Consider the following 26,745-nt stretch of genomic DNA (forward strand, 5'->3'; position numbering starts at 1 on the left):
CAGTCCCATTTTGTTTGTCTGTATAACACCTAGCACAACATTGCAGTTTAATTATTCCGTCTATGTATTAGTACCCTTCACTAAAAAAGGGTGGTGTCCAATTTAAAAACAAATGCAATTAAACAATGAAAAAAATCACTGAGACCTCATCAAAACCCAGGAAAGCTATAAAAAATATGCTTAAATACATAAATGTTGCTCCAGGCAACGTTTCTGGTGCCATCGCCAAGATGACACACTCACTTCAGTAACCATTCACCTAAATTTTGGGTGGTTGTGTGTGGAGATTGGGGGTCTTACCTGAAGAAAAAATTGAGTTAAACCAAGTCATCTGAAAGCAATTGAAACTAATTATGGCTTGCCAGATTCTGTATCCCCGGAACTTTCTAAAACAGTGATGGCCAAATTGGTCCTCCAGCTGTTTTGGGACTACTGGTCCTGTTAGCTAGGGATGATGGGAATTGTAGTCCCAAAACAGCTGGAGGCTGAGTATGGCCATCACATCTCTAAAAGAAGGTGCCTCTATAAACAACCATGGATAGGAAGTCTCTGCCAAGACTTGGAGCGTCCAGTCAGTGTAGGGTCCCAGCAAGCTCTGCAGAAAGCAAAGGAGAGCAAGTGGACCACAGCAACAAAATGCCAGGAGGAAAGGGCCAGAGACTTGTAAACTCAGTGTATCATTTTCTCCTTCCACAAAGGTGTTTAGTTGTGCCTTTTGATAGTAGTGGGATCTTCTGATAGTAGAATTGCTGGCAAAATATGAGCCAGCGGTGCAGCAGGCTAATATTAGTGTGATTTTTCTACACACTGTTAATAGGGGGGGGACGACTATATTATGAAAAATTCAGGGGGAGGTGGGGGGGGAGGAGGCAACTCGCTATCTGGCCTCTGACGAGTCACTATTCCTAACATACCTTACAAAGTTGTTACAAGGATTAAATTAAACGTGCCATTGTAAAGCAACCCGAACTCTAGAAATGATAGATAAGCTGCAGGTGAACAATTTCTAGAGAACTGAGCTTTCAGTTTTCATATGATCCATCCAAATCCTCCCTTCTATTCAAGTGAGGCAGGGACAGAGCTTATATTCAGTCGGTGGTTCTGTATGTCAGAGCTCCTCCTCTTCTTCCTTGGATTAAAATCACAGAACTATTAGCTTGCCGCTGAAATGCAGGGCACCGAAATCCTCCCATTTCATAATAGTTTAAAGGCTAGATGGGCCTTGTTTAATTCCCTCCCCCAAGCCTGGCTGGTTTCCAGAGAGTAGGGCTTCTGTGTAAGCACAGGCAAATTGTTTTCATAGCTAATCTGGAGTTGGAGAGTGAACTGCTGTTTGTCTTCCACGGAGCAGGCCCCAGTCTGCCTATGTGTAAATCACACCAGGAGTGAGGTGCGAGATAAAAGAACAGAATAACCATTCCTGTGGAGATTACATCACTGCCTTCTGGTGGAATGACACACTCCAGATACTCTACCAAAACATTGTCAGGACTGGGTGAGGATGGCTGTGTTGTACCTCCGGAAGTTTTTAAGAGAATGTTTAGCAGTGAGGGCACCTCCGTCTCTGCACCGCACGCCGCCCCCCCCCCCCGGCCTTTTAAGCAGCCAACATTTAATTCAAACCAGAGAGCCATAGAAATTCCTGTTTTGTGGAAGTTATTACAAATGGCAGGCTGGGGGAAGTATAATTTGTGTTCCACTTGTATGGCTCTTGACTAATTATTTCTGAGGCCTGCGGAAGAATCAAGTGGTAGAGTCCTAAGCTGGTACGAGTGGACTGTACCGCTTCAGACCGCAGGTGCCAGAAGCTGCTCTGAGTGCATCTTAGAAAAACAAACAAACAGACAAATCCCAGCAAGTTGACAAAGGCAGGGCTGGACTAAAATCCTTCTGTATGATGTGCTAGGGTTTTTTTGTTTTTGCTTGTAGGAAAGCGTGTTTTTAATGCAGTGGAGTGTTCAAAAGTGGTATTGCTCCACCTGCAGCCTGAAGTGGTACCGTCCATAGCACCGCCTCAAAGTAACACCTTGTTTTGTCATGTGTGTAAACTACGCCTGAGTGTAAGCAGTATGAGGTTTGAGAAATCCAATGGTGGTCCAAGTACGAGTTCTTGGAACTGGAGTCTAGCATCAGTGTTGCAGCCTCACATGGAAACCTCTGAAAAGTTTCCTTTTTCCCCTGCAGCAGCACCCTCTGCAATAAATGTAATGTTGAAAACCTTACAGTGTTCTTCCATTCTAATTGCATGCAGTATCTTAAGCCACTGCTGTCTTAGACCTGCAGTGCTGACATGCAAGTACTTTGTTTTGTGCTTTGACTCTCTGATCTTACTTTATTTAAATGGATTTTACTGTTGTTTTGAAACTTACTCATAACCCCACCTGTCTGTAGCTGGTGTGTAGTAGTTTAGGAGCCTGAACTATGAACTGGGGAATTCCCCATTTTAAATCTTGCTTCATTAAAGGCCTTTAGGCAAGTGACTTCATCTCAGCCCCTTCTCCATGCCTGCCCCCCCCCCCAAAATCTGCAATGTGGGGATTATAATACTGACCAACCTTACAGGCTTGTTACAAAGATTAATGGAAAGCACTTTCAATGCTCTTTAAAACAGTCGTCTTCAACCTTCTCATACCCAGCACCCACCTTTAACCCAAACATGCATTTGGGGACCCATTTCTCCATCTTTTACCAGATATTTGCATGGCAGCAGTGCTCCTGTTGTGACCCACCTCAGATCAGTCCATGACCCCACTTGTGGGTCCCGACCCACCAGTTGAAGACCAGTGCTCTAAAATGTTATGCAAATTGCTGTTGCTTTTAGTCTTTAATGCACAAAAATAAATAAAAAGAGGCTGCAGTGCAGCCCTTGGGGTGGAATGAATTGTCCATTTGTGTAAAGCTGTATATGAATATCCTAAATTAAAAGGTTGGGTGGGACCTCAGCTCTCATCTAGTGCAACCTCTTGCCAATGCAGGCAACCTACTACTACAAAATCCCTGGCTGGTGGCAACACTCAACCTCTGCTTGAAAACCTTTAACTTTCCAAGACGGTTTCTTCCACTGTTGTACAACTCATGCCATCACAAAGTTCTTCCTAATGTTCAGTCTAAATTCCTTTTCTTGTAATTTGAACCCTTTGGATCAGGTCCTACCCTCCAGAGCAACATACAGTTAATTTGGTCCCTCTATCTGACAGCCCTTCAGATATCTAACGATGACTGTTACATCTCTTCTCCAAGTTAAACATACCCATCTCCTTCCACTTTTCCTCAAATGACATGATCTTCCTTGTTACCATCTTTATCACTTTCTTCTGTCTGCAGTCCATTTTGTCCATACCCATCTTAAACTGTGCAGCCCAGAAGTATGACCAAAGCAGAATAGAGTAGATACTACCAATACTCCGGACATTACTGTGGACATTCTACTTCTGGTGACACAACCTAGAATTCTATTCTACTCTTTCTACTCAGATGAAAAACTTTATATTAATCCCTGTTTAAAAATCATTTTGTTAATTTTGGGCCAGTTTTCCATCTTGCTGCAATCATCTTGGATCCAGATTCTGCTTCTGAAAGTATTAGTTGCTCAATTGGGTGATGTCTGCAGATCTTCATGAGCATCTCCTCCACTTCTTTGTCCAAGTTGATTATAAATACCTTCACTTTGCATTAGATCAAAATCAGCACAAGATTCCTACTATAACTATCTTATAGGTTGAGGGCACAAAAAGAAAGCTGTGTAATGGGTTCATAGTCTGGACTCTGCATCTAATTACAAAGGCTTCAGATTTACTAGTGTCAGAATGCAGACAGAGTTGTGTTTTGTGTTTCTCAGCCAGAGAATGCCCAGGTTGCTCTGACTGGGTCTTGAATTAGGAGGAGCCCTGCTCTTAATAAATGAGGCTCTTTAGCCTGCTGCATGTAACCACTGTCTGCAGTCTTCATGATGAATTAGTCAGCTGTGAAAGCACCACAGAAATGGAATCATTTTTTTCTTTTCTTTTTTAGTATGCATGTCTGAAACCTGGTTTTGTGGTCCTTTCACATCAAACCATCTTCAGCTGTTGTGGAATCCTTTTGACTTTGTTTCCAGCTTTGGATCATTTAACAGAAGAAAATGATCACTTCTTTGGATGGCTATGGGCTCTCGCGACAGCTCATGATGCCTTTTGCATGCAGCTGAAGGTTAGAGTTGGGTAGCTGAGTAGATTCCATCATGCTGGAGTCAAACAGTGGCGCATCTTTCCTCTCCTCCACTTAACTCCCTTTGCCCCCATAACTTTTTAAAAAAATCTCTGTGTGGGATTCCTACAGATTATTTAAGCATCCAGTTCCTCGCTGTGTTGTTTTGTTCAATTTCTTTTGCATTCTGACCTACATCATTCTTTATTTGCAAAGCTATACTTGCAGGCAGCAGTAATAAATCAATTAATGACTCTGATGAATCATTTAATGGCTGACAAAATAACACTAAAGCCAACAGCTTGGATCTCTGTAGCAGTACCAGAAGACGCTGGTTGACTCAGGGCTGGGAGACGAAACAGCGACTGTTAGCTCAATTAGCACAATTAGTGTGCGATTTAAAGGCTTAGACGGCATCTGCTGGAGTGTACTGAGCCGGTGTGTTGACTGCATGTCTAAGTTTGGAAGCAGAACTCATCCATCCAGATTTTCATCATTATCTGTGCTGGTTCATTTTTAAAATATAATTAATGAATGTCAGAAACTGCCCCATAATTTACTTTGCATTTACAGCTAAGTAGAAATTCTGAACCTTGTCTCCCATCCTGCAGAAATCTGTCAGACCTCCCACAAATGCAGATGTTAAGCTCTGCCCCAAAGTAATGATGTTTCCCAGAAGTCTTGTAACTCCACCAGGTGCACCAAATGGCTCAAGCCGTTGCAATCGCTGCTGAACATTTTTTCGGGGCACGGTGTTTTTAATAATGAGATCATTTATTGGGCACAGTTAACCCTCTTTACAGGAGCTTTGCCTCCTCCCCCACCCCCACCCCATTTTTAAAATCATATTCTGTTACAAAAATATTCATATTATATCACAGTAGTGTGAATTTTGGGGGCGGACATTTGGCAGACCATGTGGCATGGTAGTACTGAGCCTGTTCAGGCCTTTACTCTAGAGATTTAGCAAAGAAGTATCCTCAAGGGTCTTGCACTGTCTTCTTATGAGCTAAATTGTTAGAATAATGCCTGGATATCCCTGCTACAGGCATGTTGAAGAGCATTCAGGGTGCAAAGAGAGAAGTCATCAACACAAATTCTCTCCAGCCTGTGAAGTGCAGGATGGCTTGGTGGTGCAAGTTCATTTAGAGAATTGGCAAAGAACTTTCAAAGTAACAAGTTCAATAACATCTCATGCAATCTCATAATGATCATAGAATCATAGAATCATAGAGTTGGAATAGACCACAAGGGCCATCGAGTCCAACCCCCTGCCAAGCAGGAAACACCACCAGAGCACTCCTGACATATGGTTGTCAAGCCTCTGCTTAGAGACCTCCAAAGAAGGAGACTCCACCACACTCCTTGGCAGCAAATTCCACTGTCGAACAGCTCTTACTGTCAGGAAGTTCTTCCTAATGTTTAGGTGGAATCTTCTTTCTTGTAGTTTGGATCCATTGCTCTGATGGATCCAAATGGATTTGAGCTGATCAAGATGGATTTGAGCTGATCAAGCAGCTCAAGAGACTTGCTAAGCTTACTGCAACTGTTTACCTGCTAGTCCCCATCATAACCCTGTGATTTGCATACAGTAATACTATAGCCAGACCTGATGTCTACTCCCAGTTAAGGAATTATATTATGTAAGGAGAGAAAAATGCGTGGAAAGGATACAGGTTGGCTGCTACTTTACTACCGTTATAAAATATAACATGTATACGGTATAACTCTTCCAACCCATTATTGCGACACTCTGTTCTTGGCATCACTTCTCTTAGATGTGACCCAACTCTCTCCCTTCCAAGCTTTAAACAAGGACTCCGCTAGATTGGCAAAGAAAAAGCAACTTATATGTGTTGTACATGCGATATAACATTGTGCCACCAGGCGCTGCTGTGGAGTCTTGTTTTTCTCTACCTGTTTTCCCTGCTTAAATTTGCAACGCATTTAACTGAAACACTTCTTTGATGTGATCCAGCTAAAATCTTCTCTACTGGCTTGACCTTTTTTTCATCCCGTTGCTCTCATCCTTCCGTCTTTGTTCACTACATTCTGCATGATTTATTTAATAAAATACATTGCTCTTTCACTTTTCTGACCTCAGATCACTTAGCTAGTTAACTGTTTGTTACCTCTTTCTAGGATTTTCTCTGCCTTGGCCATTTATCCCCATTCTCCACCTTTGCAGCCTCTAGTATGAAGGGTGTCAGACAAAAGTCAAGAATTGCCTAATCAGGTTCTTTTTTGATTCTGGCCCTATTTCTAAGAAGGCTTTTCAACCCTGTCCCTCCTATACAGCATCCTGGTTGCTGTGTGAACCTTACGAAGGGAAATTGTCCACTCATATGATGATAAGGTGACCAGTGGAATGGAGCATGACTTCTTTCCCCCTAGTTATCTTATGACATTAGTGATAAAGACTGTTTCTTTCAGAAACATGTCACAATCCCAAATCTTAGTGCAGCACTTTGTACATAGGAATCATCCTCACAGGATCTGTTGCTGGTGTGTTTTAATTTATTTATTAAATTTATATACTGCCTTTTGTCAGAAAACCACAGGGCGGTTTGCAACATAAAACATAAACAGGCAATATATGTCAACGTGGGAGATTTCAAGGGGTCAAAAAAATGGATGTACCGTGCTATATTAGAAGCAAAAAAACTTGTTTTGATTAATTGGAAGAGCTGCAAAAAAATTTCATTGAGCACATGGGTTGATAGTATGGACAGATTAGCTACATACGAACGAATTGCATGTCAACGCAAAATAAGAATGGATAAATATGAAGAAATCTGGAACAAATATTTAAGTGATAAGGTGGATAGTGGTGGGAAGTAGGGGGAAGTAGGGGGAGGAGAGAGAGGTGTGAAAATATTGTTTAGAAAGGTGTAGTCGTAGGTATATCAGTGTATTCAAATCTGAACTGTCAAATTGTGTTGTTATTGTTATTATGGTTTTTGTTGTATGTGTCTTTTGCGGCTGATGTTTGTATCGAAAAAACAATTAAACAAATTTAAAAAACAGGCGGTATATGTCAGAGGATATTATCTATCCAATACAAAAATTAACACAGTTACATAAATGTGGTTATAATACACGTGTGTGTGTGAGAGAGAGAGAAAGAGAGAGATAGCGCGAGTGAGCGAGCGATTCTCACAACATAAATTACTACCTACTTATCTCAGGTACAACTGTGAAACAGTGTACATATCTAGCAGCAAAAGCCTGAAAATAAGGGTGAAGGTGTCTAAAGTACAAAAGCAGTGCACAAGAGTGCTGTACAAAAGTAGCTCTTAATCCCCTCCCCTACAGAAAATGACAGTTCCAGCTTTCACCTGGTAACTTTCAATTTCTCTCCCAGTCTCTCCCAGTGGGAGATCCTTCACTTACGCCCTCTGTTGGCCACTTTCAGGTGAGTGTAGTCTTGGCCCTCAGCTACATGCAGGAGTGATAATCCCTTGTGGTGTCTTCCCTTCAAAGTGACTGGCATTGGTTGCCTGCAGCACGCCCGGCTTCTATCTCCTTATCCAGAAAAGCACTTTCAGGGTGGGTAGGATCCAGTTTGTCTGCTTCGATGTAGCTGCCGCCGCCGCCAATTAACACTGTCCTGTGCACCCGGTTGCTGGTGAGTTTTATGCAGGAGAGAAGCCTAATCCAGGGTAAATGGATGATTCCTTCAAGTAACACGGAACGGGAAAGTTCAGTGATCTTGTGAAGATCCATCCTTGCCATGTTAGATGTAACACTAACATGTGGTTGGTACCCACTGATACGAGTTTCTCCCTCACTTGCTACCTTGGCCTTCCTGACACTTTCCATCCAGAGCCCATAGATTTGGAGGTTTGCTCTTGCTATTGTAGATGAACTGCCATTTGGAGGATGGGGGTACCGGGCGGGGGGGAGAGGTAGGGAGGGAGAGAGAAAATGCCACACTCCATCCTTCTGAATAATGCATCAGGTCTCTTAGATGCGATTCTTGCTTTTGCATTCTGTTCAGGGCACTGGTGGGCCCTTTAATTATTAAGTCCCAACCAAGTGCCACAATGCGTATTGAATTGACATGTGTGTATCTTGGAAAAATAACTCCCACGATTTGATGGGAGGTATGCCTGTGCTAGCAGAAGAGGTTTTCATTGTACCCTGCATTCCAACTGGCAGCTGTGCAGGGCATTCCAGGCCAGCCAGGAAATGTAACAGATGCCTTGCTGCGTCTGCAATATGTCCAAGCCGAGAGGTTGTGCACACCACACAAAGGGACCATGATACCTGGCGATCCGTTTTCCATGACTTGGCTGCATATCCGGGGTGCTTTTCATGCCATTGTAGATGAAGAACATTAACTGTAGATCTATACATTTGACTTCTCCTTCTTCTGCCCAGCAGTACGTTGAATACTATATTCTTTGCTAGTTTACACTGGCAAACTTTGCATTATAAATAGCACTGCTAAATACAGTGTGCAGGATTCTGTCCCCCACCCCCGATGTTTAGATGGTTTGTGGAACTCTAGAGTCTCTGAACTGCATTATTCTAAGCTGTTTTGGGGATCTATTTAACTCTGGGAGGCTCACCAGCAAGGGATTATAGTATGCTGGAAATCTCCTGAAACAATAAAATATTGGCTGGCAGCTTTATTGCGATGCCTGCTGTCTTTGGAAGAGCAGCACTTTGTGTGATAGAGAGCTTTTATTAAAAAAATGTAATTGAGTATACTGCAGTTTGGAGTTGGATCCTGGACATACTTTCATTAAGACCATTCATTCACTTTACAGAGAAGTTACACTATGTTTAGTGGCCTTAGAATAAAATTTCTGCTTGCTCTTTTAAGATGGCCTACAAAGGAATGAGAAATTATGCTTGTTTCCCTGTCTTTCCAACTTTATGATGTAAAAAGAGTGCCTGCTTTATTATTTTACTGTCCCCCAGCTGGTTTACAACCTTTTCCCCCTACCCTTCCCTTTTCTTAAAACACATACAAATATGCACACTTGGGGTAATAATTTTTCTTGGCCATTAATTTAGTCTAGGAGTTTTTGCATGCATCCCTACCCCACCAGAAGATCACTTCTTCCAGGTGTTTCTGAAATCACCATTGATTTTTAAAACCCTTTCCCTTCTTGATCAGTATTCCTGTACTTTGTGCTTCTGATATTCCACTAGATTATTCACTATCCATTAGCATTCCAAAACCAGTAATACTTGAATTTATAATAAAGCTTTAAAAAACATATTTTTCCCCTCTACTCCATCTCCCATCCCCAGCTGAAAGAACCTCCTCTATACCTGGTAAGGAAGAAGGAAAAAGGTGTACAGGAAATATATAGAAAGTCTTGCAGATTTCCTTTAAATCAAGCTTACAGTTAATGGTTCAAAAGTGTCTTGTGTACAACTTGTCAGCAGATTTGATCAGTCCTTTGGGAGGAAAAATACTTTTGGGGACAGCAGAGATGGTTGTATTGGATTAGTATTGAAAGTGTCTATGGACTCAGCTATACAGCTGCAAATAAAAACGTTTTAAGTGTGTTGTAAAGTGCAGTATACAAATGTGGCACTAGATGGCGACAGTGAGCCATGACAAATTCAATGTGTTTTTCAAAACTTTTTTCAAAAAGCATTTTCACAACATTTTTTATGTGTGTGTAGATTCCGCCTATCTTAGTATGGTGATTAGAATTGTTCTATTTGTAATACAAGGGCACCTATTCGGATCCCATTGTGCCACAGTAAAGGCATTCCTTCTTTTCCTAGTAGCTTTTGGTGTGGAACTGAAAATAGAAAGGACAAACTTTTCTGACACTTTGCTGCTACTCCATCCTAGCAGGATGAGGCAAAGGAGCTACAAATGACCCTGTTGAAAGGTTTTTTTTGTTTTAAGATTTTAAATAATGGATTTTTAAAAACAAATTTAAAAACACAAGAAAAAATTAATAACTACACAATTGGAGAGATGAACCTGGACAAGCAAAAACAAGGATTCAATATTTCAAATAGTGCATAATTATTTGGTAAATATTAGTCAAGCTAAATTCAGGAGTGACCTCCCTGCATTTATTATACATGGATACCAGGGGTCAATACTATTGATTTAAACCATTCTTAGAAAATCTTACTTGGTGTGCCAGTTTGCCCAAGATGAGATGTTCCCATATCTTTCTGTACCAAAATTTAACATTGAGTAGTTTTTGACTTTGGCAGTATATAGCTATTTCTACTTTGGCAACTGTCGAAAGGTGATGAGTAGTTGATTGCATACTGCTTCTGCTTGGTGCCCTGGGAGGATATCCTGTAATGTTGCTCCAGGGTCCTATGATTGTCTGGCGAAGGTGTTTGCAACATCAAACACGTTTTATCCAAAAATGTAAACAGCCAAACATGACCACCATGTATTTGTGGTTTGTTACAGCTCTGCCAGCATTAGTTAGATATTAAACTGAAATGTTTGCACTACCTGGACAGGACTTTCAGTATACAAGCACATAAATGGTAAATGTGTGCACTTTAATGAATGTCAAATGTTATTTTTATTGACAAAAATACTGCACCTGTTGGACTGGAATAACTGATACCAATACACCTTGAATCCCAGAATTTTGGTCATAAGTTGTTGAAGAGAAAGAAAATGGCTATGCTTAATTATGTCTATAAAGCAGAATATGTCTCTTTCTAAGGAATAAAGACCTTCTGTCAATTACTTAGGGTGGTCAACAAATGCTGTAAGGAGAGGCTTTCTTTCAGACAAATGTTACCAGTGTATAAGAATTACTGATCTGGTGTGTAAGGACGATAGTAAAAAATGGAATCCCATACATTTTAATGCTTTTTGCATTCAGCCTTTCCATTTCTTCTACCCAGTGGAAGTCTGAACCATGTGATATATTGGAACTTTGCATCTCCTCCTGAGCTAAATTATTTTTCCTCTTGTGTGTATGTAAAAATCTCCCCCCACCCCCAATACAGAGACAGACAGACACAGACAGAGACAGAATACAGGTGATGACCGATTAATTTCTGTCTGAAAGTCAGTAATGGTGCATTTTGAGGGAAGGATTCTTTATCCTCTTTTAGAGCAAAAAACTGGCAAACACCCAAGTTTGCACAAACATGGTTTAGCATATGAAGTTGAGCTGCAGCTGCCTGAGGAGGATGGGGAGTGCACAAGTCTGTGGCTCACTGTTGCTTATCCTCATAATGCGAAACCATTCTTTAATGCTTTGTGCAAGCACAAGAGTCATGAGCTAGTTAAGGGTGCACAAATCTGTGGTGTTTTTAACTCCATAGATGAAAAGCTGAAGCTGATTGGTGGCTTAGAAATGGCAAATAGGTTCTTATTTCCATAGTTATGCTGCTGTCGATTATGTAAAAATTACATTCTGTGCCCTCAACTACACTAGCTTTCGTTTCATGCCTTTTCCTTTATGGCTCAAATATTGTCTTGCTACTTGGCATCCTTTTCACTTTCAAAAATAGAAAGTGAAATAGTCAATGCTAACAGTTGTGCTGACTATATACACAATATGGGTGATGGGTGATGATTCATCTTTGGTATAGACTTCACTTTGTTTAGTAAAAGTGGGGGGAGGGAACAAGCAAAACCAAACTTTTGCCGTTACTTTTGCTTTAACTAGGAAGCTGCTAGGCTTGTTCTTTACAAAATTACTTGGTTTGGTTAGTATAATTCCAGATATGATTAAGAAATTACATTGGGGTCTATTAATGGGCAAGCCTTTACCCCCAAATCCCATATAAACCTCATAAAATAGTGCCAAAGATCAAATGAGGACAATCTGGGGAATTAAAGTAAAGGTCAGAATTTGTGGGAGGAGAAGGAAACTTGAGTGCCAGAGTGTGGTGAAGTGGCTAGAATGTTGGCTTTGGATGTGGGAAACTCGGATTCATATTCCCTGCTCAGCTATGAAGCTTTCTGGGTGGCCTTGGGCATACCTCAAAACCTACCTGGTAGGGTGATTTTGAGGCAAAAAGCCTGCCCTGTGCTGCTTTGGAAGGAAGGAAGAGGTATGAAGTTAACAATTACATGGCACCCATAGCTTGACACTAGAGAGACCACCATAAAGTACTGGTCCCATATAATATGGGATATAGTTTTACTGGAAAAATGGACTTGCAAACTAAATGTTTTGAAAGGCCAGAATAAGATAGATAAATTTATTTCTGTTTGGTATGATTTTGTGGTTTATACAAATATTAAATAACATGGGCAGTGCCCATTGCCAGCGTACAAATGGATCTGGTTGATTTATACCTTATTTATTCTCTCCGGGCCCCCCCATATTTTTTAACATTGTGATTGTTTTATTAAAAGTTTGATTTTATATATTGATCACTTGCCAATATACATATCTGGAAAACAATTTAAGTTATTTTGATTTGTATTTATTCTAAATCTGGATTGTTTATTTTTAAAATTGTGCTTCTGAATGGGAATACTTGCTGTTTGCATTGTCATACTGTACAATGAAAGCATATCTTAAATCTCCAATAAAAAAATTAATTAATAAAAAACCAACACATAACACTTTTTTTTTGCTTTGCTTGAAATATTCACTACAAAATCTCATATTTTATGAAGCAGAAATGAACATTTCCAGCTTCTGATACATTTAGATGAGATTGCGAATTGTGGGGGTTAGTATATTTTTCCAGAGCAGGAAATGTCTGCAGGGGCTTTTACTCACATTTGCTTGAGCATGAGCACATGAGAACATCAGCACAGGAGAGGCTAGGAACTGAGTGGACAGGACAGCCCACACTGGGACAGTGCGGATGGGACTTTCATATGTGCCCCAGTCCACAGATACACATTCATATGTTTAAGCAGACATCTAGACACTTCTCAGGATGTTGGCAACTGGAATTTATATTCATGAAGTTTTTTAATTATAACAAGAACAAGTGGGATGGCTGATAACTCATTATTTATTGGATGAATAACCATGTCTTACACTGAAGAAGACCCCAGATGTAACAGAAGTATCAGATTGTGTTTGTGCACACCCTCTGCTCAAAACATAGGAGTTTGCCACCTCCATTGACTGTGGGTGCGCTTTGGGAATTTCAGTATGGTGGCTTAGCTTTGAAACCTGCTGCAGTTACTGCCATTAACAGCGCCTTAAAAGTGTTTTTTTTGCACAAGTTTGCTTGATGACAGAACCAGACTCCCAGTTGCACATTAATCTGAATGGCAGCCATTGGCATTCTATTAGTCTTAATGGCACATTCTTACAATGCGAAGTGTTTGATTTCCTTTGGGTAGGCTTGATGATGATGGTATTGGTTATTGGTTATGTGCTAATTGATGGAGCCGTGAGATGTGTGTTGACTTCCTTTTCAGCTGACCTGAAATCAGTGCTGTTTATCTATATGTATATATTTTTTGTTTTGTACAGAGTGCAGCTGCAGCACCAAGTCCAGTACTTGGAAACATTCCTCCAAATGATGGAATGCCAGGGGGACCCATTCCTCCAGGTTTCTTTCAGGTAAGAATTGGCTCTCCTGACTTTTGTTGCTGTTTGCTGCATGCATGAGCATGAATGGATTCTTAAGTAGTTTACAGATGCATCATAGTCTCAGAGACACTTTTTAAACAAAACTGCCAGAAGTACCCAATTAGCTGTAATATTCTGCTTGGTTTCCCTTAACCTTTGTTTTTGCAGTGTGTATGTGTTAGCTTTCTCTGGTCTGGAAAGCAAGATTCGTTTTGTTTTGTTTTTTTACAATTCAGTATTTTCCAAATCTGCTTTTTAAAAAAATTATTTATTTGTTGGTCATGGTCATGACAAGCTTGTGTGTAATTCAAAACATTCAGGATTTGGATTCTTCTTCTTTTCCTTCTGGTTAACCACTTGATTTTTTCCAACTGCCATCACTGAAATCTTTTAACAAAACCAGCTTTAAGCTCTCGCCACAGGCAGAAACCCATCCAGCCTGTCATGGCAATGAAAGAGAAAGCCAGTATCTCAATATCTGCCTGTTGGAGTTGAGTTCATTTCCCCTTGAAATTTCCCTTCTTTTAGCAAAGTTTCCCTTTAGCCTTATGTGATTTCCGAGTAATAGTTTTGTGAGCAACACCTAAGGTGAAGGACATTTATGGTTGAAACAAGAGAACGGGGTTTAACAGTGATTTTCAAGCAATCAGGATTTTTAACAGGTTTTAATTCTTCAAAATGCCTCCTCTCTGTGTTATGTTATGGCTGGGCAAATTGAGCTTCCTTCATGGGCCATGTTGGATACATTGGGGAGCTGCAGGATGCAGTTAATATAAGCCACACATTGATGGTGGTGGTTTTGTTGTTACACATAGGCACAGGATTTCCAGCACTTACATGATCTAAGTTTGCAACTGCTAATCCCCAATATTTGTAAACTTCTGGCAACTCATTAAAAATATTTTTAAAGCAATAGAATTCATAAGATCTAATAAGTAGCAAGTTTAGTTTGTTGCCGTTTTATTTCTTGTAACCTGGCATATTGTGACTAGTATGTATACATTTTAATCTCTGTAACCATGAAGGATAGCACCTTCTTAAATTCACAAACACTGGGATACCTCATCCTAATGAGTGGCAATAGTCAATTAAAAAGGGACACGTGAATATTAAGCCATAGGTTTAATTGATTACCAGTGTCATCAGTAGTTACGTTCATTTTAGTATTTCAGAGCTACATATCAGCAAGAATCTTTTATGAAAAGTTATGAATATTGGTTGTAGTCTGGAAGTATGTCTTACCTTATTTGAGTTACTGACTGTGTGCAAGAAAAAAGTATTGAGCGATGAATACTTTTATCAAAGTTATATGGTCTGGATTACGATGCTAAAACTACTAATTCTGTGGATGGGGCTTGTTAGCCTGCTGTATTAATTTTTTTAAAAAAATGAGTAATATATTTGTAGGACATGTGCGTACTTGGAAAAAGAGAATCTCTTGGTTCTGAGATACTAAAAGAGGCTTAAGCGAGTTTTTTATATTGGTGGAAATAAGTGAAAGAAGATGTGAGATGGGAACATCTGCCAGCAATTCAAGTTTCGTATGCCTTGGGTACAGCATACATAGATTTTTATTTCAGTCTGTTTGATAGAAAGAATCCTCTTTTGTCAATGTTTTTCAGAGGATTTTTGTTTGTTTGGGGGCAAGTATTCCAAACTTAACAGTTCAACAAGCTGACACTGTGCTGAACCTTTAAGCAGTAAATCAATTAGATGGTACAGTATTGGCCATTTTGATTTGGGATATATATAAATTCACTAAAGGTATTTATAATCTGCCCCTCTGTCTGAATGTGCTGGGGCAGAGATACATAGTACAAATAAAAAAATCAGCAATAAGATTTAGAAAGTATAAATCTAAATTCAGGGTTCAACCAGACACACTTTTGAGCCTGCTTTCATCTGCGCAGAGATGATGACATGATTTCAGCACCATAGAAGTCCTCTGCAGACACATAGAAGCCCATGGGCACCATATTGGGAGCCCTGTATTAACCTATAGTTAAAGTAAACTATAGTTTAATGTAAATGAGCAGTGTGCTGGTACATGCTGCTGAGATCACGGGTGCTTAACTCCTCCTCCTCCTCCGCTGCTGCTGCTGCTGCTGCTGTGTTGCCCCCAAATGTGACTCATTGTGAACCCAGACTTGTGAATTGTTTGCCTCCAAACAAACATACAGGAAGTGATAAGCCAAGAGCAAACCTTGGTTTAACATGACATGCACACCACACCAATGTGGTCCTTTCCAGGTTACGAAGGATATTGCTTGAACTTCTGTATTTGTAACTAGGGCAGGAGAAAAGAGCAACTGCTCGGCTGACAATGCCTGCTCTTGTGTCTGGCCTGAGGTCAAGCGGGTCTGCAGACCAGTGACAGAGAATACAGCTATAACTATCTATGTTTCCCTTTGCAGTTTCTTTGCCGGGGGGGGGGGTCACAAAGAAAACCCATTTTTTAAATAAAAGGAAGTCAGAAGCTGCACCCTTTGGCTTCAAAACATTTGCAAATCAAAATGTCCAAAAGACAGAAATATAACAAACAATTCAACTTTTTATCACCTTTAGTTTAGTTTTCCAAATTCACAAATGGAGGGTTTCAGTATATGGCGGAGCCTCCCCAGCCCTGTTAGCCTGAGAGTGTTGATAGCGGAGGCTGCTTCTCTCCTTTCTCTTTGCCCCCAGCTAGAAAAGGCAGGTGAACGGGCTGGTAGTGAAGGAGAAGGAAGTGTATCAGCCACCAAGTACTGGCCACTTGCTCGCCCGACTACCTCCCTCCCATTTCCCCAGAAGAACAGGGCAGGCTGCTAGATGGCCAACTGCTCCGCTTCCTCCCTGGAAAAGTGGTCACTTCAGGGTTTTGTCAGCCATCATCCGTGGACTGCTTGCCAGCCCATGGGCCCTAGCAAATGCCCAACAGTGCCAGCTGCCGATACTGGGCCTTCCTTAGTAACCAGTCCGCACCTCCTCCAGAGATAAGGCAGGCTTTTGCAGCAGTTAAAGATGGGCATGTGTTGTCTTTTACATTATGGTGTAAGGTGCACTGAACGCTCCAGACTCTTATCTAGTTGCCTAACCCTGCTCTGGAGAGGGTGGCGAGGATTGGAAATTGAGATTCTATATGTGCTTTGAGTTTTCTAGCAATGCTCAGTTACCTTATGTGTTCTTTCAGGCTCTTTGTGTACGGCTATTGCTGTACACTTGGTGGCCGTGTATTTTCCTGCTGATTTTTGAACTCTGTGTGTAGCATTTTGAAAAATCTCTCTGATGAAATGGAAAGTTGAACATAAATCAATGTCTGTTGCTGTTTTAGCTATGCATCAGCAGTTAGCGAGGGATGCACCATAACAAAGCACTATCAAGTTTGTGTTCCTACACTGCCCCCTAATGCATTGAGACCTTGGGAGCCAGCCGATGATGGTGTTCCTCAGCACTTTTGCATTTTATTGAGCTTTGACTCCCTGCATTTTCCCATGCTAACTAGCTACATTTGTTTACTAGTTTATAATCCTGTTGGTAAAGCAGAAATGAAATTAATGTGGGGGGAAAGGCAAGATTAAGAGCTGAATTGCATAAGCCTGATCCTCTACATGGATACAGATCACGCCCCTGCCGGAAATGACATTCAGGGAGGTACATGCAGTTACACATGATGTGTGCACAGTTGTTAGTCACCCTGGGAACCTGCCAGAAATTGGTGCTTCCTGCCACATGTATACACACTGAAATGGAACAAGTGTGTATCATACCTGAGTGAAATTCACATGATTTCTTCAATGGAACTGATATTCAGCTTGGACATTAATTCTAAGTGTGTGTTCTTGCTTGTAATTTTCAAGCGGCCCGTCTTTAGAAATCGAGTTTCACATAGGTTGTTTTATAATGGTGACTGGCTTGATCTAGTTTAAGGAACTGATGTGCAGAGAATAATTTTATTTGGGGGATTTAAACACTGTATGATTATTTCAATTTTGTTTCTGCTACTTTAGCCTTTTGGGGTCTGATGGACCACATCACCATAGAATGAAATGCCAGTCCTTGCTATTTAACACTTGAAAAATTGTTGCAGTATCTCAACAGGGGAGAAACAAGAAAATGCAGCTGAAATTGAAAATATTGTTGGGCTATACCCTTCCAGCCTCTCCTATGTAAACACTCTTGGAAGTGCTGTTGACAGACACATCTTCACCATCTTCATTTGGCAGGATTTCCTTTCTTACCACAGTGGCTGTAGATAATTGCCTGCTTAACAATTCTGACTGGAAGGAGGGATGGTTGTTTCCCCAAACTTACAATGGAGCACAAAAGCCTTCCCTTCTAGGCTTTGGGGTCTTTCAGACCCAGTGGGGGGGGGGAGTCCTCTTTATTTACCAAGATGTCACACATTCGCACCAGTTTTTCAAATCTTTCCTTGGGAGTTGCCACAAAGGGTGTTCCGCAGCCTTGCAAATAAATTCCCAGGTGGTATCCCAGAATGCAGCAGGGTCACAAAGGGGGGACGGGGCGGACGGCAGGACTGTTGTAGCACTTTGGTTCACTTATGCATGGCTGTTTAGAATACTGGAAATGGTGGGGAGCAGGGACAGCCCTTTGGCATTATGAGGGGTATCGCCATTGCCTTTACTTGCATGTTTTCGTGAGCTACTACTCTGGAGATTCTCCATGCATTTGGGAGCGAACCTCAGAAGGTTGTGGCTGCCTGCATGAAGTGTCGCCATACAGATGCAGTTTTTTAATTGGCCCTGGCTTACTTGGATTGCTGCCCACAACAAATGTTGAATTAGAGCCCAATCAGAGACATCTGCACAGCATTGGGAGTTAGGAAAACCACCCCTCTGGCCTGAAAGCAGGTTGCTCTGTGAAGGCAGTGTGGCTTGAAAGATGAGCCTTTCTGATTATTGGCTTGGGAAGCATCACTTTCTGAGGTTTCAGAACACTTCTAATGGGTGTTTTGTGAGGAGGCTATGGATGTCAACACTACATTGGAGTCATTAAACCATTTCTTAGTCTCTAAACGAAATAAGCTGTATGTTTAGCAGTACCTGAATAAAACCAGTCAGCTAACGTGAATCAGTAGACATCGTGACATTGTTTACTCATAAGCTTCTGCAGTACAGTACATTAGTGGACCAGTAATAGTAGTTACCGTGTTTTTTCTCAATCTGCCACATTTTTTAAAAAAAATAATGCTTATCATCAATGGCACGTGCTTCACATGCAGAAAGTCCCAGGTTGAAACCTCAGCCACTTCAGGTACGCCGGGGAATGCTGACCACCTGAAATTCAGGCGCATTGCTGCCACTCAGTGTAGTAGGCAGTAGTGACCAAATGCACCAATGGCCTGACAGTGTAAAACAGCTTTCTTTGTTTGAATGCTGGGCCCTTACAATAACATATCAGGATATTGTATAAACTTGTATTATTTAAGTAAAATCAATACAGTTGAGATAGACAGACAGACAGACACTCATACATACACATACACATACACATACACATACACATACTCACACTCCATAACTTTAGATGTTTATTATTGCAAGACTCCTTTAAACATGTGTATTGACTTTCAAATGGCTTCTAAAAAAAATAAACAATTTACATAGATTAAAATGTTTTCCCATCTTTAATCAGCTGCAGAAGTATTTCCCCCCTTCAACCTAATTCCTATTTATAGGGAAATGTGAAATTATAAATCTTTCCAGTGTCCTCTTGACAATGCACTTGCTTCTGTTTGTTGTGGGTGAGCTGAATAGCTTCTAAAGTCAAGTCCCAGTTGTGCTTAAGAAATTCAGCAGAATGGATCTGCTTGGGACTCACACATACCGCTTTCAGCAGGTGATCTGCTAGTAAAATAGTTTCATTCAAGCACCTGTTCTAACCCAGGTTCTTTGCTACCTTTGAAGTACCCTTCTCAATCTATCTGTTCTTAGGTTTTTTCAAAGTCAAACCCTTTCTGTGCCTTTTTCTATAATAATAACACTTAGGAATACTGCACATTTCAAATTACTGCCCATTTCATTTCCTTAGCTTAATCATCTTTACAGCAGCCTGTAAAAAAAGGTAAAGGTAAAGGACCCCTGACAGTTAAGTCCAGTCACAGACGACTCTGGGGTTGCGGCACTCATCTTGCTTTGCAGGCCGAGGGAGCCGGCGTTTGTCCACAGACAGTTTTTCCAGGTCATGTGACTAGCATGACTAAGCCGCTTCTGGCGCAACAGAACACCGAAACCAAAGCAGCACACCGAAATGGTGTTTACCTTCCCGCCGGAGTGGTTCCTATTTATCTACTTGCACTTTGATGTGCTTTCGAACTGCTAGGTTGGCAGGAGCTGGGACCAAACAACGGGAGCTCACCCCATCGCGGGGATTCAAACCGCCGACCTTCTGATCGGCAAGCCCAAGAGGCTCAGTGTAAACTGCAGCGCCACCCACATCCTCAGCAGCCTGAGGGCAATAAATACTATGAATGAAAAGGTTGGTGGTTATGCTTTGTGTTCATTCATCTTCTAGGACAGCTTGCTGTAGCAAGACCCCTGATTTCCTATCCTGTCAATGTGACCGTTTTTTTGAAAGTTAGCTTTATTAAATAAAATTTTGTCTGCCACCTTGAAAGATGTTTGTGACAAGGTACCTGAGACTTGCAAAGCTTCTCATTATCTCCTAGATTCTTAAAGTGAGCAGTTGGAGGCAAAATAATTTCCAACGCCATTACTTTGTATCACCTTCTTTCCTCCAAAATTAGGAATCTTCACTAGACAGCCTGAAGTGGAAAAACGACTTTGCTCCGGGAAGGAGAACAAAGTTATGAGGTCCCAACAAGAAATTGTTGGTTTAGATTTAGATGCAACTCATCAACTGGTTTCCCAAACTTTTAAAGCAGAATGTTGATTTCGTTAAGAGCTTTTCTTCTTGATCTAGAGCAAACTTCCCCAACCTCGTGCCCTCCAGGGATTTTGGACTACAACTCCCATCAGTTGCAGTCAGCATGGCAAATGGTTAGAGATGATAGGAGTTGTAGTAAAAAATATCTTGAGGGCACCAGGTGGAGAATGCTGGTCTAGTTCCATGGCACAAAGTCTAGTGTCGTTCCCAATATCTACTGTGGACACCCCACACTCAGCCAACAGATAGTCCTGTCCTATCATTTTGGTATCACTGTGATGGTCTGAGCTGAAGGAAACACCATGCAGGTAGAATATCTTGAGTTTTTAAGAATAAGGCTGTAACTGATTCTGCTAAGCAAAATTTATGCTTTTAGCAGCAGAGCAACCTTATTTTATAGAATCCCTCTCCCAGCATGGACAACCTTGTAGCTTTGATCAACATGTTGGGATTTCCCTTATTCTTATGGGTATCTATTATTAGCTGAGTGGTAATTAAGGTATGATCAGCTGAATTCCATTAATGCCTTGTGTTTGCTACTGGTTCCTCTGTAAGAGCTAAACCTGGAGGCAGAGGCACGACAAACCACAGACTTCTATATTTTCCTTCTTAGTTGCCTGTCATTTTAGGACTCTAAAATGTGTTTGCATTCCTAGTGTCGTGTATGTGGTTTGAGAGCAAAACATTAATCCTTGGGAAAGCAATGCAAGGGCCTGGTGCTTTTTAATATTCATCTCACCTACTGCTAATGTTGTCATGATTAACTGTGGAGTTCTTAAGTAGGGGGGAGATGATGCTATCTTCTGGTGTAGAAAATACCTCTTTAATCTTAGTTGTGTTTCCTACTAAAGTACAGAAGTCTCTTGAATGCAACCCTGTATGCTTTTATGAAGGATTCTAGAATTTCTCCAATAAAGTATTAGTAGTATAATTTTCCATTAGCATCTGAAAATTACATCAGATTAAAATTTGAATGCATTTTCTCCTTCTGGAATGTGTAGCAAACAACAACAAAAAATAATGGAGCATATTCGTCTTGCAAAGTTTATGTTGTCAATACCTCATTGGGCCCATGCAACGGGGTGAGGATTGCTCCATGTTGGTGTTCTCACAATCTTCTTTGGCTGTGCTTGAAAAATTATGGAAAGCCCACCATTTCCCCCTAAAACATGATCTATTGTGGCAAAATTGCACCTGAAATATATAAATGTAGCCACATGTGTGATTGTGACCTGTGTATTCGCTTTCCCGATAATGGCAACTATTTTTAATAGCTTTGTGTTGAGCTGCATAATGGGGGGGAACTTTAATTTAGTTAAGTGACAATAACAAATAATATACAGATCTATGGTATTTGTTAAAGGGATGCTCATGTGTTTTTCTTTATATCCCCTCTAATTAAGGTTACTAAAACCATCCAGGCTGAAAGGAAAAAAAAATCTAGAAAAAATATTAGTAGCTAAATGATATATGACCAAATAACACTTGGGTGTGGGGGTGTGTTAAAAAATAAATGTAATTCAAACTCCTCCCTTTGGTGGCTATGCCACTATTGAGTATCTTAGCACTAATGGTATTAGACATATGCACTGCCAGATCCTCATTAGATTAACCCTTTCCTATCAGTATTATTCCTTGAAGAAAATAAAATGCTATTGTTTCCTTGTTTAGCTATTCGGCTACACTATGGTCACACACACCAGAGCAGCTGAGAAGAAGGTACATATGGTAGGGGTGGAATCCAGTTATTTTTCAGAAAGAAGCAGCCGTTTTGCCATGAGCACCAAACATTTGAAATCAAAACAATATGAGCTATTTAAAATATGGTGAATTGGTCACTTGAGTTCAGAGTGCAAACCGCTTTCCCTTTTATTTGGAGAAACCGCCAATAACACACTGTTGACCTAAGAATATTATTGGGTTATACAGTTGGACGCCATTGTGGTCAGTGTTACCCAGTGGACTCTGTCACAAAGTCACAAATCTCTGTGGCTGCTGCTTTCTGCACAATTATTATGGTAGTGTGGCTGGATTTCACGCTGTTGTGAAATGATAGAATCATACAATAGAATTGTAGAGTTGGAAGTTGACCCAGAGGGTCATCTAGTTCAGCCCCCTGCAATACAAGAATCTCAACTTGCTAAGCTTGATAAATTATTTGAAAATAATATGCAACAAAAGAAATATGAAGTCAAAGCTATTTTCGTAGCAAGGTGAACATAAAGCTTAAAGCAATATATATTCCGGATTGTATTCAAAACTTCAGGTAGTGCTGGGATATTCCTCTTATTTTATTTTAAATTTTAGGATTACCTCCTCACCCACTTTTTTCTTAGCACAGCTCCTATAGTGGCTTTCAAAAGAAATAAAACATGAATTAAAAGCACATAAAATTCATAAAAACACTGCAACAGTAAAAACTTAATGAAAATAAGCAGCAGAGAGTAATAAAATCATTGGGTAGAGTTTCTAGTTCAAGAACAACCTAATCAGGAGGGAAAGGCCTGCTTTTTGTTTCTCCAGTTAACAAAAAAGCGCAACAATCTACTCTTGATTCTTCCTTGTTGGCCTAAATATAATCCAGTTTCTTCTAAATTGCCTGATTGTAGTGTTGTTTTGCTGTGTTATAATTTTATTTTCTGTAATTTTACTAGTCAACAAATTATTTTACTTTCTTTAACTAATTAAACTAATTTTCCTTTATCTGTTATTCTTCTTGATCTTCCTCCTCCATTGCTATTGATTATTTCTTCATTGAACGGTATCCTTGTTTTTGCAGTCATTATCTTCTCTTGTTTTCATCTTTGTGTACTAATTCCACTAGAACCTGTGGCCCTCCAGATGTTGAACTCCAACTCTAATGCCAGCCTAGGCAACAACCATGAATGATGGGAGTTATAATAAAACAATATCGGTTCTCCATCTCTGACTTAATAGTTCTTTTTCTTCACCTCACCAACCAATATATGCGGATACCTCAAATTTCTGGTTTTTTAGGCTGGGATTCACCTAGGAATTGTAGTCCCAAAACATCATGGGGATGCCTGAAAGCAGTCCCATCAGTAGAAGCCCAGTATACAGACTTCAGTTTGCACAATAGGGCTTTCTCCTTCTCCTTCCCCCTGCATGCCCCCTAAATTGGCTCAGGCAGGGGTCAGGAGAGCCCCCAGAACAGAGCAAAGGGGAAAGATTTAGTCATTTACCTTAATTATCAGGTCTATTGTGACAGTATCCCAAATAATAACAACAGAGTCGAAGAGGCGTCACCTCTTGCACAAGAGAGTAGTATTAGCAGGCTCAGGGAAACACCAGTTTGCAGAAATAGGGTTTTTTTACTTTAAAAAAAACCCTACTAATTATTATTTTGTTTTTTTATTAAATTTATATACTACCTTTCATTTGAAAATCTCAGGGTGGTTCACAATATAAAGGAAGGGAAGCCCCAGAATAGCCCATTGAGGACTCTGTCTGCCCAGTGGCCACAGAATGCTGACTACTGGTGGTAGTGGAATGGAGTGCCCTAGGAAAGGGTATGGCTGGCTGGCTGGCTGGCTGGCTGGCTGGCTAAAACACTGCAACATTTTTGTTGCACATTCCACTCATTCTTTTCTATCTCTGATCTGTTGTCATTTCTTATTAATCTTTTGGTGCTTCCTCATAGCCTCTGCTCAAGTCAGACTCTTCTCTTGTTCCTTTGTTTACGGGTGGTGTTAGCACCTCTTGTTTTGCCACAAGCTGCAGAACTTGCCATTTAATTTTTATTCCTTTATTCCCCTTTTCCTTGTTTGCTTATTTATCATTAAAAATATTTGTGTTTCGCGAACTCATATAGAAAACATCTAAGCAGTGTACAGCAAATATATTAAGAAATATAGGGGAGCAAAAACTTTCATAAAGAACTGGCCAGTCACATAACAAATATTCATCCAACTGAAAAGGCCTTCGAAATGTAACTCAGAATAACAAGCATGGATTTCCACCAGCAGCACAGTCCACATTGCTGGCCCAGCCACACTCAGGGCCCCTTTTCCTCTAGATGCCAAGTGGGCCTTGTTCACACAGTTGAACATAACAGGATTCCTCCGGCAATGCTGCCACTGAAGGGCTCAGGCATGGTTGTTTGGCCTCCATCTGTCTCAGGCAGACTTTAAGGTATCCTGGTCTATCCTTTCGTTGATTCTACTTGTACCTCGGTGGGTTCTCTAATTTGGTCCTGGTTGGATTATCTATCATATTACTCTTTTTGGCTGTGGTACTGTACAGCTTGCATTGAATACAGTGGCATTGACTTCTGAATAAATATGCAAAGGGTTAGACAAAGGGACGCGGGTGGCACTGTGGGTTAAACCACAGAGCCTAGGACTTGCCGATCAGAAGGTCGGCGGTTCGAATCCCCACGACGGGGTGAGTTCCCGTTGCTCGGTCCCTGCTCCTGCCAACTTAGCAGTTCGAAAGCACGTCAAAGTGCAAGTAGATAAATTGGTACTGCTCTGGTGGGAAAGTAAATGGTGTTTCCGTGCACTGCTCTTGTTCGCCAGAAGCGGCTTAGTCATGCTGACCACATGACCCGGAAGCTGTACGCCGACTCCCTCGGCCATTAAAGCGAGATGAGCGCCACAACCCCAGAGTCAGCCACGACTGGACCTAATGGTCAGGGATCCCTTTATCTTTATGCTACAAATATACATAGTATATTAAACTTGTTGTTTGCACTCTGTCACCCCTTTTATTTTTATGCATGTAAATATGATCATGATTCTTTGCTTTTCTCTCTTCTTCACATGGAGTTCCTGTTCACAAGAATCTGTTGTTTCATATGAATTTGTTCTCTTTATCTCCTGCTTATCTTTGATATCTCTATATACTCCGCTTTAGTCTTTGCATTCTTCCGTTTTTGTTCTTGTTGCTTGTTAAACCCTGTATCTGTTTCTAAGTTTCGTATCTTTATGCTCTGTATCTTATCAATAGAACTCTTTACCTAGCTGATATTCATTTAATTGGATCTCTTCCTCCTTTTTTAAAAAAGCTTCATTTATTTTAGATAGCCTATGGTTGCAACTATACTTAAAACGATAGATTAATGATTATGATTTTAGGCCTTTTTAAAACATATTAATATTAGACATGGGGTGGGGAAGGGGACAGGTTGTGAATGCATTGAGTTTAAACTCTGCTCCTCCTGTATAATTTTCCAGATTCAAATTGCACTCCCTGAAGCTGTTACTTGCTCTACAGGGGACTTTGTGGTACCTACGTGGTTCATCTCTTTGGGGGGAAGGCTTCAGGGAAGCACGGTGGCTTCATTGGGGGAATATCATGAGGAAGCACAGTTAACACCCCCACTCTCTCAACACAGTCCTAATCAAATCTGGAGGGTCCCACAATTGCTAGGTCCTTTTTAAACAAACAAACAAACAAACAAACAGGGACATCCTTGTTTATCTTGATCACAGAACTCCCTGTTGAGTTGCATCCTGCATTTAATTGTGTTTGGCTTCCTTCCCTGTGTTTCCTTGTTCTTTTGTTGTCTAATTTAGATTATGAACCCATTGAGTAGGACTGTTGCTTTATGGGTTCTGTGCAGCACCCCATTTTTAGGCACTTCACAACTAATAATACTTACTATAAGAAGAGTCATCTTCATCTGCCTCCTGAAAGGTGACCAAGAAGAGAAGTCTTCCCTAGGCAGGGCCTGCCTAAATGCTGGAAGCCTTACCCAGAAGTCTCTGCTCCTAGATGACATCTCTTTTATCTGCCGGATGGCAGAACCTCCATGGAAGTGCCAGGGTCATGGGGGTGGATATATAGGAACCCTAAGTTTCTGAAGTTTTCAAGCGGCCAAGCTGTTGCTTTTTGGAGTGTTGCTTTTAAGAACATGGGATTTAAAAAAAAACTATAAAACTTTCAATAATTACAAGAGAGACTGCATAACTGAGCTGTCTTTGTGTATTTGTAAAGTAACTTTAAAAAAAATATCTGAGGTGTACATTTCAGTGTTCTAACCCCAAGTAAAAGCAGAACAGAAAGTGCTTGCTAACCATTTAAAATCAGTATTGAACAGTTTGGTATCTTGTGCTCTCTGCATCTAATCATCTGGGACTGGCAGGATTTATAACTCCACTAATGCATAACAGTGGCTTGTGGGGGGAAAGTTAAGTTTCTTTTCTTTCTT

The 26,745-nt window shown here is 40.7% G+C and overlaps 1 protein-coding gene across 4 annotated transcripts in view; it reads left to right on the top strand.

Moving 5' to 3' along the window:
- The window catches only part of SSBP3 (single stranded DNA binding protein 3), a 171,792-nt gene that overhangs the window by 109,586 nt on the left and 35,461 nt on the right, over positions 1-26,745 (top strand). For all 4 annotated transcript variants that reach the window (XM_082225679.1, XM_082225680.1, XM_082225681.1 and 1 more), the window contains exon 5: positions 13,593-13,682. In XM_082225679.1, coding sequence (XP_082081805.1) covers positions 13,593-13,682 — 90 coding nt within the window. The remainder of the gene's footprint in view (positions 1-13,592; positions 13,683-26,745) is intronic.

The sequence above is a fragment of the Podarcis vaucheri genome, assembly GCF_965113315.1.
Source record: "Podarcis vaucheri genome assembly, chromosome: 6".
NCBI lineage: Eukaryota > Metazoa > Chordata > Lepidosauria > Squamata > Lacertidae > Podarcis > Podarcis vaucheri.